Source organism: Anopheles gambiae, chromosome 3 (assembly GCF_943734735.2).
Source record: "Anopheles gambiae chromosome 3, idAnoGambNW_F1_1, whole genome shotgun sequence".
In the NCBI taxonomy this organism is placed as follows: Eukaryota; Metazoa; Arthropoda; class Insecta; order Diptera; family Culicidae; genus Anopheles; species Anopheles gambiae.
In genome coordinates, this window is record NC_064602.1 from 75,056,986 (window position 1) to 75,070,063 (window position 13,078).

Genomic DNA, 13,078 nt, shown 5'->3' on the forward strand with positions numbered 1-13,078 from the left:
CCGACCGATGGGATTCTTCCATTTTTCTACGTTTCTACCGCTGATCGTGCGCGCTGGCAGGCACTATACCAACACACCGCACCAATATGGCGGTACCAGGCGCGGCTACTAAAGGGCCAGAGCGGTGAAGCTGAGTGAAGCTGTTTGCGCAGAGCGGGGGACCACGGCGTGACTGCTAAAATCTTCTCAAGAGAGACCCAACACCCACCCCACAATAACTCCCCGTCTGTCCAAGTGTGCGCGTCGCCCATTCACACACCGGTCCGGTGCCTTTCGCGTACGGTAAACATTCGCGCGTATTTACAATGCGCCTACGGTGAGCGCGCGCATGATGATCGAAAGCAGGCATTGCGCGAGTAAACTAAACGGCGCGGTGATTATACGCAGTGAGATGTTTATGTTTCTTCGGTTTTTGGTATTTTCTTTATGAATATTATCATGAAAAAAACCTATTAAATTATATTTGAAATCCCCAATTTTTTTGTGAACTATTTTGTAAAACACAAAATACCCAATTTATTCAACTCTCATGATCCGTTACATGATCACCCCATTCATGATGGCGATCGTCTTCGCCGATGTAATATCCCGCCCGATCCGCTCCTCCATGTCCAGCTCCTCCCCGCTGGGATACTCACACTCGGCACAGGACTGCCGGCGTAGGTGCATGATCTGCTTGTGCTTCTTCCAGCACACAATCCCAGCCGTCAGCACGATCAGCATCAACGTACCACCGACACCGTAAAACACCGCCGGCCACAGAATGCTCGTACAGAACGGTAGCTCGTGGTGCGTGCGCCGCAAATCCTTCAGCTCCGTGCTCGTGTTGGCCAGCAGCGCCCCGAACATCTTCCCTACCCGCTCCTTCCCGATGCCAAACCGTCCCGCCCGGCCAAAGATCCACACGTACTCCAGCTTGTTGTGGCCGGCCTGGACGCACGAGAACGCGAACAGATAGTCCTTCTCGTGCACTGCCAGGATGGTGGTGTTGATGGCCGTCACGGAACCACCGGTCGCCGCCGGCAGCTGTGTCCCGCGCGCCTGCAGCTGGAACGGCTGAAAGCAGTGCTCCTTGTGCTCGAGCACGATCGCGTACTTCGACACGTAATGCTCCTCGATCTCGTACCGGTGCGTGAGCAGCACCTCGAAGCGCACGTTGGAGAAGTAAAGAATTTCACCGCGATTGCCTTCGAACGGGCGGATCAGGTACGGCTCGAAGGCGGTCGTTTTCAGAAACGGACAGCGCCCGTACACCATGGTGGCTTGCAAGGGGGCCACCACGGAGGCGAAGACCACCGTCAGGCGGACCAGCAACCGGCACATCCTGTCGATCGGGACTGTTCGATTTGAGTGGTGTTGTTTCTTCCATTCTCGATACAATCGAACCGAAATTAAGGGAATCAAATAGTGTCCTTTGGTGGCGCCGGGTGGTGTAATTAGATCCAACAGACGATTGCACCGATAAGCCAAAGGGCGGGCATTGTATATTAAAAATGACACATGGTGCACATGGGTGGGACCAAAATTGTTGCAGTTACGTTTGAAAGTCCACCATTTAATTGCTAGGTTCGATTGCTTCTATGTACGTCGTGTGATACTGTTAGGGGTGTATGATACATCGACAACCCCCAATACGTCTGGGAGGGGACACATTTCAATTTCAACCTGAATTTGTGCAATTGCTAGATAAGTCTAGATCGTCCCAAGAGCAATGGGGTGAACATTAAAACTAATGATACATCGAAAGCGAGCTGTCCGTTGGTAAATTGAAAAACGTTGTTGTCCCGCTGAAACCCCTTTCTCACTTCAAGTGCGCTGAGGTTGATTAATTGCTCTCCGTATGTGTGTTTGGTTTGGTTGCCCTGAGGGCAGTCCGAAGTTGGGTTAATTGTCGGACCATGCGATGTAATAAATTAAAATCTAGACGTAAACCCAGATTGTCGGTGGTTAAAGTGCAATATCGAAATTGAGTTCTGAACTCTAGTTTAACGCCAAAATAGGCTAGTTACATTTTCCCAGTAACAGGGGTAAGCAACGATATTTCAAAGATCCCTTTTACTCTAAGTTGTGCGCCAAAATAAACGGAGTTGTTACAAACTCAGTTCCAATCAAGATCTTCTGAATGGCCCACTAAATGGCCTATATCCGAAATCGAATCCATACCAGTCTTGAAACTGATCTTAAACCATAACGGTCCTGGAACTGATACTGAAGCCCATATTGGTCCTAAAACTGATCACGAACCCACTTCGGCCCTAGAACTGATACCAGTCCTAGAACTGTTACTGAACTCATACCGGTCTTGGAAGTGATACTGGACCGAGACGGGTCTTGGAACTGTTTATAAATCAGTCTAAATCAAAAACTGATAATAAATCCTAGAACTGGACCTGAAACCCACCACAACCAATCACGAAACCATACCGATCCTGGAGCTGATATTTTGCATATATCGATACTGGAACTGTTCACGAACACTTAAGGGTGATCCCTTAACTGATGTTGGTCCCATATCGAACTAGGAACTGATACTAAATCTATACCGATCCTGGAACTGATATTGTATCCATAGTAGTCCAAGAACTATTACTGAGTGCATATCGGTCATCTATTGGTCCAGGAACTGATATTACATTCGTGCTGGCTCTGGAGATAAGTATCCTAGAACTGATCATGAATCCTGGTCCTAGAACCAATCACGAACCCATACCGATCCAGCGATCGGATCATGAAACTCATAAAGGTCCTGGAACTGATACTGGATGCATCCGGTTCTGGAACTGATCACGAACTAATAGCGGCACTGGCAATCAAATCAGGTCCTAGAACCAATCACGAACCCATACCGATCCTGGAATTAGATAATGAACCCATACCAATCCAGGTACTAATACCGGACTTATAGCGGTTCTAGAATAGATGCAGAACGCATAACGGACCTAGAAGCGATTAAAACCTTATACCGGTTCTAGACCTGATATTGAACCTGTGGTGAATATATAAAGATACAAAACTATACCCTACTTGGAAAACCCCCAAAAACCCATACCGGTCCAGGAAAAGATTAAAATCCCATACCAATCCTGGAACTAATACCAAAATCCATAGTGGATCTGGAACAGATACTAAAGCCATATCGAAGATCAAAGGTCACAAAAGCGATCAGAACCTCATACCAGTTCAATAAATGATTTTGAACCCATATTGGTCCCGGAATTGGTTGGGTCCAGGGGGGTCCCGTGGTACATCCGTCAACACGAACGACTCAATAACACGCCCGTAATGGGTTCAAGCCCGGAATGGACCGTCCTCCCGTAGTGTAAGGACTGACTATCCGGATACGTGATATTGAATAAAGTCTTGAAAGCCTCTATAGGCCGGCATGTCCGCGTAGGCCATTACGCCAAATAGAAGAAGATGGTCCAGGAACCCATACCGATCCTGGAACTGATAATCAAACCTATTACGGACCTGGAACCGATCATGAACTCATACCGATCCTGATACAGCTCCTGATTTTATTCCGATTGTACAACTGTACTTGGATGTATTCCAGACCCGGAACGAATCATGAACCTTTGCGATCCAGCAATTGATTCCATATTTCAACGAACCATCGCTGACGGTATAATTGTAGCATAGGAATTAGTGTAGACATTTAAGCTGAACTTGTACGATGATCTCTTACATTGAAGGGTAAAGTATTATACTATCACAAAGTATTTCAATGTTTGTATTATATTAAAAATGTGCTTTCTAACACAGAAACAATCACCGTGGAGCCTGTTTTCTCAATACTTTTGGCGCACACCCTCTTTCAGGATCGCTTTCCGCTTCCGCCCCTCTAAGGTTTAATTTTTAATATATATATTCTTTATTATTTGTACGATAACAAGTATGCAAACATTATTGATATTATGTCATCAGCTGCAGTCGTGCCAGTGCTTTCGCTTCACTCGCTCTTCCTCCCGCTCGCGATCACCCACACAGAGAGGGAAGCAAAGTGGCAGAGGGAAAGCGGGTCTTTATGCTGTTGACCCCTCCTCCTCCTCTCCCGGTAATTGGAGACGTCCCAGAAATAATCTCTTGGTACACACACACACACAAGGCCCGCCTTCACACGGATAAGAAGCACGAGGATAGTAAAAAGCGCGGGGAGGGAGCTGCTTCAAGCACATAACATAATGATCCGTTTCGGCCACCTCCTTAACACAGACCACACACACACGGCACGTTCGCCTCGTGTTTTAGCGTTGTTTGCAAGCCAATTGCGCAGCCCCTTCTTGCATGATGTAACAAATCACACACGCTAGCAAATGTAAAAAGTTAAAGCGTGAATGAGGGTTTCCCTTACTTTGTTTTGTGTTTTTAGCGGAAGGCGGAACCTCCCCACTTGGAACTGGACCACCCTTGGGGTAACACGTATTGCGGATAATGAAGGGTCACACAAAGTGCAGTAAGGGGGAAATAGATAGAGAGAGAAAAAAACAATAGAGGAAACAAAAAAGAGGGAGGGAAAACAACATAACAAACTGTTTGCGCGAGGATCATCCATCCATCGCCCTGCTCAAACGGTGTACTTGGAGAAATCGTCCACCCGGTAGCTGATGCCGCTGTTGGAGCTGCTGGCGGCCGAGCTGAGATCGTTGGCCGAACCGCCGCCGCCCTGCTGTAGCGATTGTTGTTGCTGCTGCTGCTGCTGTTGCTGCGTCTGCCGCTGATCATCCTGCTGCTGGCCGTACCGGGAGCGGATGTTTTTGATCTTGCGCAACCGCTCCAGCCAGTTCGAGGCGTACGGGCTAGAGTTTTTCGTCTTGAGCGACTGAGCGACCAGGGAAGCCAACTGTTTCAAACAAGGAAATTGAACGTTATTTCGCGCCCTTAAACCCAAAAACTAGCACAAACGGTGTCTCTAACGCTACTCACGTTCGCGTGCAGTGCCATCTGACGGGCGAGCAGCGGTGCCGTATGGTCCGAGACGATCTTCGTTTCGCGCGTCACGTGCTGGGCGATGTCGTCCTTCGACCGGATAAACACGCGGTTACTGTTCAGCTCGATTGGCTCCACAATTACGCAGGCGTAATTGTACTGACCCTGTGTACAAAGCTCAAATTAGTAAGATGTTGTTGAAAAAACACCTTCCCATACCCATACACCTACTCGAATCGTTTTCAGGTCGTACTCCTCGCCGCTCTCGTTGTACACGATCGTGACGAAATCGTTCCCGATGTGCTTCTTCTTCTCGTTGCAGTGCGGGTCCTGCCGCTTGTTCGGCATCAGCGTCGCGACGTGAAACGTCAGCTGCACGATATCGTCCTGGTAGATGTACGTGAACGCACCGTCCTTGCCGTTGCTTTCGAGATCGATGAAGATGTTCTTCTCTTTGGCGTCCTTGATCGCGACCAGCGTGCCGAGGCTGCTGAGAAACTCCGCGTACCGCAGGCTGCCGTACCGGTTCTTCAGTATCTCCGACTCGTTGCCCGCCTGCCCGGGCCCCACGTACAGCACGCCGATCTTGTGCATCTCGAACGGCGGTATCAGATCGAGCAGGGCGATCGCCTTCTCCGGATCCTTGTCCAGCAGCAGCGGACACTCACTGCCGAACTGGCCATGGTGGTACAGCTGCAGAAACACAAAGCTCGGGCTGACGACCGTCCGGTTGATGTGCTCGTTGCGCATGCGCGACACGTTCGCGGCGCTCCACTTCGAGGCGTCGCGCGTGTAGTGCTCCCGCACGGTCGAGATGGTTTTGGAGCGACCGCGGGGCAGATTGTCATTATCATTGCCGCCGCTGCCCATCCCGAGCAGCCCGCTGCCGATCCCGATCGAGCCGGCACCACCCATACCCATCGCCGGGAAGGAGGGCGAAGCGGTCCCCGAGCTCGATTGCTTCAGGTTGCTGGTGTTGCGGGCGATCAGCCGCGGTGAGAGTGGGACCGGCGACTGGGGCGGCTTGCTCGTCACCTTCTCCATCGGCAGCTTGAGGCTGAGCGCGGACGAGGACGACGTTTGCGTGATCGGATGCATCGCGATCGGTGCAATCATGGCGCCGCTCGGCAGGCCGGCGATCGGCCCTTGCTGCAGCGTGTTGATGACTTCGGTCGAGGCGCCGTCGGGACGGGCGGCTAGCGTGGCATCGTCGGCTGAGTGTTGTTTGCGCGGGGCCACCAGCGAAGCCGGTATCGGTTCGAGCGTGTTCGACTCGGGCAGCGAGGTCGTGATGGCGGTCGCTTTGGTCGCACCGAACTCGGCCTGATGTTTGGCCGTGACCGTGCCACGGACGGTCGGTGGCGGTGGTACTGCCGTGGTTTGTGGGTCGCTCTGCATGCGTAGGGCCGTTGGAGGAGGCGGTGTAGAGCCAGCAATTTCCTCCGGAATTGCCTCGCAGCTTACGCCCTTGCCGTAGGTGGACTTTTTCTTCTCCATCACGCCCGTTTCCACGGTCTGTCCTAAGCCGGCGGAAACGACAGAAGTCGTCGCTACCACCGCCGGGTCTCCCGCACCCGCCGTCACAATGGCGGTCGAGTCCATCTGCTGATGCTGCTGGTGCTGCTGTCCGGCGCTTTCCTTCGCTTTGCTCAAAAACTGACTGTTCCACTTCGTACGCATCTCGGGGCTGGAGTTGACCCGCCGAACCGGTTTCCGTGTGCGACCATCGGTATCGTCAAACATCACCTCATCGTTGCCATGCTTCCGACCATTCTCATCGCTTCCATCCTCTTCCCCATCCTCCTCATCGTCATCGTCGTCCGAGTGGCTGGCGTCGTCGTCGGACGCGAGGGCGCCCGCGGTGCTCGACTGCTTGCCGGGAATGTTTATCGGACCCGAACCGCCACCACTAAGCGATGGATCCACACCACCACCACCGGCGAGTACGTTCCGCAGCTCCTCGTCCTCGCTCTGCTCGTGCTCTTCCTCCACCGACGGTTTCTTCTTCGATTCGGTCTTCTTCACCATTTCAAACACTTCATCCGAGATGGACACTTTCGCACGGGGCTGGACAGTCGGAGCCGGTGCTGGAACCGGATTTAGCAGCTCCGAGCTGCCCACAGTCGACGGCTGTAGCTCACTCTCCGGGGCTGCAGCAGCAGCAGCAATTCGATCAACCATCGTCGCGGACGGAATGTCCGCACTACTGCCGAACGGTGTCAGCCCATCGCCACTGTACGAAGGATGGCCGCCCGTGCCGAGCGTCATATAGTCCGGCCCAATCACACCGCCTCCCACGCTGGGCGAAAAGAGCGACGTTAAATCCTGCAGCGACACGTCGCCACCGAGAATGTCGTGCGAAACCTGGCTCTGGATGCGCGTGATCCACGATGTAAAGCCGGTCGGTCGGCGTACGCAAACTTCCGCCCAGCCTGTGCACACGCAGGCACACGGCTGTACCGGCCGGTCGAACCCGATGCCCGACGAGGAGGAAGAACCACCACCACAGACACCGCCCGCCAGCGAGCTGCTCAGCTGCTGCGGTAGAATCAACCGGTTGCCGATTGTGGCCATCAGACCGGGCGGTGCACGCGGAGCGACCAGTGAGCTGGTGCGCTGCAGCTGTAGCTCCCCCCCGACCGGGCCCATCATGCCACCGGGACCGCCGATGGTAGGGTCGGCTGAGTCGGGGTTACTTCCGCGCCGTGACAGTGCCTCCAGTGAACCGGACGAGTAGCCTTCCTGTGAGCCCTGCCGGAAGAAGCGATTGCTGGCGGCGGCGGCGTTGGCGGCCACCATAGGCCCGCCGTGGGCCGAGTGGGGTGCCGTAGGGTACGGTGTGGCCGCGGTCGAGGACGAGGTCGAGCTGGACGTCGTCAGATCGGTGCTGTCCGATTCATTTGCACTGCAAAACCGGAAACGAAACGGAGCAAAACAATCATTAAAGTGGTTCGCTTTGAAGTGGAAAATAATGGACATTTGTTAAAATAATGAGTAATGATCAGGAAAGGTAAAATAAAAAGCAAATTTTGATTACTAAACATACAAAGTTCTTGTTTTGAAAAGATTTGCTTTGATTTTGTTAAATTTGAAGAAGTACTTTTTATGAGGGTTTAAATGATTTTTCAACTTCTACAAGGACTCCAAAATTTAAAAACCGAATTTAAACATATCCGTCAAGCAAGGACGATATTTCTCCCTCTAACAACCATGTTCAACGGTTGACACAAAGTCTCGATTAAATACGTTTATCACAACAGCCGGAACTAGATTTGAACCCACGATCGTGGTCGTTGCAGACCAAAGACTTCACCACGGCAGTAACACACTCGCCTGGCGAACGCGCCGTTAAAACTCAATTACATTCACAAAGCCTACCTTTCTCCCTTACCTTTTATGATCGCTAATCAATTTAAGAACACATTTTCCATAACTTTCCGTTAAACTATTCCTCACAAGCGTGATTTGTACCCAATAGACAACATCGATCGATGCTAAGATCGTGGAGGAGCCAAATTCGGGCCTAATCGGGAGCTAAAATACTTGCATGCAGTTGATGATGATCCGAATCGTAGGACTAGTGATGGGTGGTGGTGGTGGTGGTGGGCGTTCGAACAACAGAACGTACGCGGGGAAGTGGGAAAGCGCAGCTTCCCAGCTTTCCCACACGACAACAAACACAACAACAAACTATCGATCTTACCTACTGTGTTGCAAACTGGCTTTGGTATACCTTTTATTCGACGACGAGGCGGAGGCCAGCGTTAGCGGGAGCCCGTTGCCGGCGGCACTGAGGGCACCGTCCCCGCCGCCACCCAGCCCAATGCCGGACAGGCCCGAGTCTTTGCCCGACGAGGCACTGCTGAACGGTGGCTCCGGGGACAACGGTTGCCCACCGCCGACCGTCGTGGTGGTGGTCGCGGTACTCGCACTGCTGTTCGATTTCGAGAGCAACGCATGGTGATGATGTTGTTGGTGTTGGTGGTGGTGCTGCTGCTGATGGTGCTGATAAGGGGCCATCAGTTTGCTCTGATCGCCCGGACCGTTGGATGCAGTCCCGGCCGACTGGCAGTACTGATGGCACCGATCGCACAGCCCATTCCGGAAGGTGACACCCGAGCAGCCGCTCGTCGTGATGGTGATCAGATCGTGCCCGACCAGCCAGGTCATCGATTGGCCGCCGGACAGCAGAAACTCGGCCGACGGCAGCCGCTTCGAGATGCCGGAGCAGGGCGAGAACGTGTGGCGCACCATAAAATCGACGCACGTGTCGGCCAGCTCGCAGTGGAACCGGTACATGTCGTCGTTGAGCGGTGAAATTGAGTATACCTTCTGCGAGGGCAGCGCGGTGGAGGATTGCGCAATCGATGCCGTTGACCCGGACGCATTGGATGACGCGACACCCGCCCGATGGCCCGATTGTTGTCCCTGCTGTTGCTGCTGCTGCTGCTGCTGGGATTGCTTTTGCTGCTGTGCCTGCTGCTGGATGCGATCACGACGGCGCGAGCTCTGCTCGGTCAGACTGGAGCTACGCTTGCGCTCAGACGAATCCTCGTTCACCTGCGAGAACGAGCGCGACCCGTCCTGGAACGGCACGTGCACGTACGACTCGAGCCCTTGCACGATGAACTTGACCAGCTGGTGGCGCATCGGCAGCTTGCACTTGATGAACCACGCCGCCACGACGTAGTGCGCCAGCGACACGGTGTAGTGGTCGTACCGGAACGGGTTCGTAAACGGCAGCGACATCGCCATCACGCACATATACGTGCGCATGGTAAAGTTGCCGAACCGGAAGCTCGGCACGAGTATGAGCGTGGAGAGGAACTCGAGCACCGGCAGCGCCACCATCTTCGTGCCCGTCATCTTGCTCAGCTCCAGCAGCAAGTCGGCCATCTTCGGCATCAGCTGCTCCGGCATCTCGAGAAGCAGTATCGTCAGCATGCGGATGCACTCGTGCGGCCGGCGCGAGATCAGCCCCTGCTTCAGCGCGTCGATAATGTTCTTCTGCGTGTTCGTGTCCAGATGCTGATGGTACATCGCCAGGCTGGATAGGGCGGGCAGGATCAGCTCCATGTAGTCGGACATCTTCGGCGCCACGTTCGCCGACACCTGCAGCTTCTCCAGCTGCATCTTGTCCGTGTACATGCGGTACAGGGTGCGGGCGAGCGAGTCCACATCGTTGCCCTGGATCAGCGCCTTGTTCTGCATCACGCTCGGCAGCTCGGTCAGCACCAGCTGAATCACCTCCCAGTCCTTCTCCTCCTTCAGGCACAGCACAATCACCTGGCAGCCGCGCTTGATCGAGATCGTGGTCAGATTGGTGGCCGGGATGCGATCCATCGCCTTCGAGCCCGCCTCCGACCCGCCGGCGCCGGTCAGATTCAGCTGGCTCGTCGACTGGCTCGAGAGGTACGGTTGCGGCTGCAAGCTCTGATGCTGGTACGGCCCCTCGAGCCCGAGGTAGTGCGAAAAGCGCACCCGATTCCCATCCTCCGGATCGGGATAGCCGATGTGAAATGAACCGTTCGCCCGCGCCTTCATCATCCAGGCGAAGATCCGGTACCGGATCGTCACCACATTCGCGAGCACGTGCGGCCGCTGGTAGTGCTGTTCGAGCAGCCCGATCAACATGCTGTACACGCGGATCGCATGCAGCGACGGCAACCGGTACAGCTTCACGATGAACAGCCGTATCAGCCCGTCCACCAGCAAGATGATATCTTCCGCTTCCTGCTCCGACCGCACCACCTGATTCTCCTCGTACGGGCGCTGCAGCAGCTTCTCCACTATTTCCAGCAGCTCGATGCACCGCTTCGTCTCGCAGTGAATGGTAAACTCGATCAGCGTCCGCGCGACCGCCTTCCGCACCTCCGGATCCTTCTCGAGCGGTACCGTGCCAAGATGCACGATCACGATGCGCTCCAGTATTTCGTCCTCGTACGCCGCCCGGTTGGCGGTCATGATGCGCTCCAGCGCCTGCACCGCGTAGATGCGCACGTTGCTGTTCTTCATGCGGTAGAACCGATCCATAAACTGGCACAGCTGCTTCAGCCACTCCGACCGAGTGGCCGATATTTTGCTCGCCCGATAGTCGATCAGCTGCCTGACGGACGCTTCCGGCCGCTCGGCCGACACGTGCTCGATCAGCCCGTACACCTTCTCCGGGTCGGCGTTCAGCGTGCCCTGCTGCAGCAGCTGCTCCACCATGTTGAGCGTTTCGTGAAAGTGCGTCACCACGGTGTGGTCGGCCGGCAGCCGGTGTATGGCGAGATTGTGCGAAATCTCCGTCATGATGTCGCAGATGATGTCCCACGTCGGTTCGTTCAGCTCGTTGCCCGACTTTTGTATCAGCCGGTTCATGCTCAGTATCACCTCGTACGTCACGATCACGTGTCTACTTTTCAGTGCCTGCAAACGTTTTGGCAAACCACAAAATAAACCTGGTGTTTGTGTGTGTGGATGTGGTTGTGTTTGGGGGTTACTTACATTCCAAAAGCTGGTCAGCACGAGCGACGGCGAACAGTGCAGTATCGGCACGACGCTGATGCCCCACAGGCCGACGTTCGTGTGAAAGATGGCACCGCGCAGCAGCGCATCGTCCTGGTGGAAGGCCGGATTGTTCAGTATGTTGCACATGGTCAGCAGCGTGGCGTGCCCGAGCGCCGTCCCGAAGAGATTCTTCATAATCTTCCACGAGTGCTGACAGTACGCCTCCTGGTTGACCATCCGGCACAGGATGATGATGAACAGCGTGAGCGACTCGTTCGGTATGATCGCGTAGCAGATGAAGCAATCGAGCACGGACAGACAGAGCAGGATCGTGTTCGTTTCCTGCTTGTTGCACGTCATGTCGAAGATGTACGACACGACGCCGACCAGAAACTTGGGCTCCAGGCTGGCCGCATTGTACTTGATCAGGTTGACGATCAGCTCGAGCAGCGAATCGATCAGGCCGGCCTCGTGGATCGGCTTGATCCAGTCGAGCAGGAACGCACCAATCTCCTTCTCGAAGTGCTGTATGTTCTTCCCCGTCTCGGTCAGCAGCTTCAGCATCTCCAGCCGGTACGAGATGTCCTCCGGCTCGCTGTGGCTTTCGATCACGCGATAGAACTGGGCCCGCATCAGCCCCAGCCGGTCGTACTGGCCCTGGATCAGCCGGCAGTAGAAGGCGAGGGCACACTGGCGCTGCTCCATCAGCTTGTTGCCGACGAGCAGATCCTTCGTCAGCTCCCACAGCGACTGGACCGCGTCCGGCTCGAGCCGGGACGTCAGCACCTGGTCGCCAAAGTCGCGCAGCGCCTTGCACCGCTGCGTGACGGGCGTTTCCGGCCGCAGCTCGCGCTCCAGCTCCGGCGAGATCGGTAAATCATGTCGCGAGCTTGACACTGTAAAGGGAGAGGGAAGACAATCAGCTAGTAGCTACCGGGAGTATGCCGGGGTTCGTTGGACCACAGTGTCCACACTTACCACTGCCCGGCTTGGACATGCGAAAGAACTGCTTGATCCGGGACAGTTGGGTTTCCCGTTCCCTCGCGGCCATCGTGTGCGTGTGCAGTTGGTCGTGCTAGGTCCCCGGGGTCGGGGCAATCCGGGTACGCGGCGTTCGCTTCGACTACAAGCGAGCGGTGGAGCACATTCGGGTAGCGGGTAGCACGGTTTGCGCTTTGTGTGTAGGGCTTGGCCTTTTCGCGAGGATGAGGGTGTATCGTACGATTGACTATTTTTCACCTCTCATCACCACCAAACCCATCTTGATCTTTTTTGTTCTTGCTTTTTTCCCCTACTGAGGAACGGTCTTTTGACAGATTGTCGACGGTCGGATTTGCTCCAGAAACGTCACGCGACAGCTGACAGACAGTCGGGGTCAAGGTGGATAGAGCTGTTGGAATGACGACATGCCCAAGTAGCAAATGTGAAATGAATGAAGTCCAGTTAATTTTTTTTGCATACATTTTGTGCACTGTTTCGTTGTAAATTCGTCAAAAAGGGATTTAATAAACTTTTTAAATTTTTCTGAGTATGTTTCCAGCAATAGCATGGTAAAGAATGCTACAAAAACAATCTACAGGCGGTCCCCGAGATACACGGTACCTCTTATACGCGGATTCGGAGATACGCGGTTTTCAAAATTTGACAATTCTTTAAG

The 13,078-nt window shown here is 54.1% G+C and overlaps 1 protein-coding gene across 2 annotated transcripts; it reads right to left on the minus strand.

Moving 5' to 3' along the window:
* Positions 1-3,850: 3,850 nt before the first annotated feature.
* LOC1270802 (tuberin) lies at positions 3,851-12,779 on the minus strand. 2 transcript variants are annotated; one of them, XM_061660977.1, is made up of 6 exons: positions 12,400-12,779; positions 11,419-12,317; positions 8,663-11,340; positions 5,161-7,834; positions 4,927-5,094; positions 3,851-4,843 (listed from the first exon to the last, which is right to left on the minus strand). In XM_061660977.1, the coding sequence occupies exons 1-6, from the start codon at positions 12,470-12,472 to the stop codon at positions 4,568-4,570; spliced, it is 6,768 nt and encodes a 2,255-aa protein (XP_061516961.1). In that variant the 5' UTR covers positions 12,473-12,779; the 3' UTR covers positions 3,851-4,567. The 2 variants fall into 2 exon arrangements, with proteins under 2 accessions (XP_061516961.1, XP_061516960.1); XM_061660976.1 differs by having other exon boundaries at positions 8,633-11,340.
* Between the last annotated feature and the right edge of the window lie 299 nt (positions 12,780-13,078).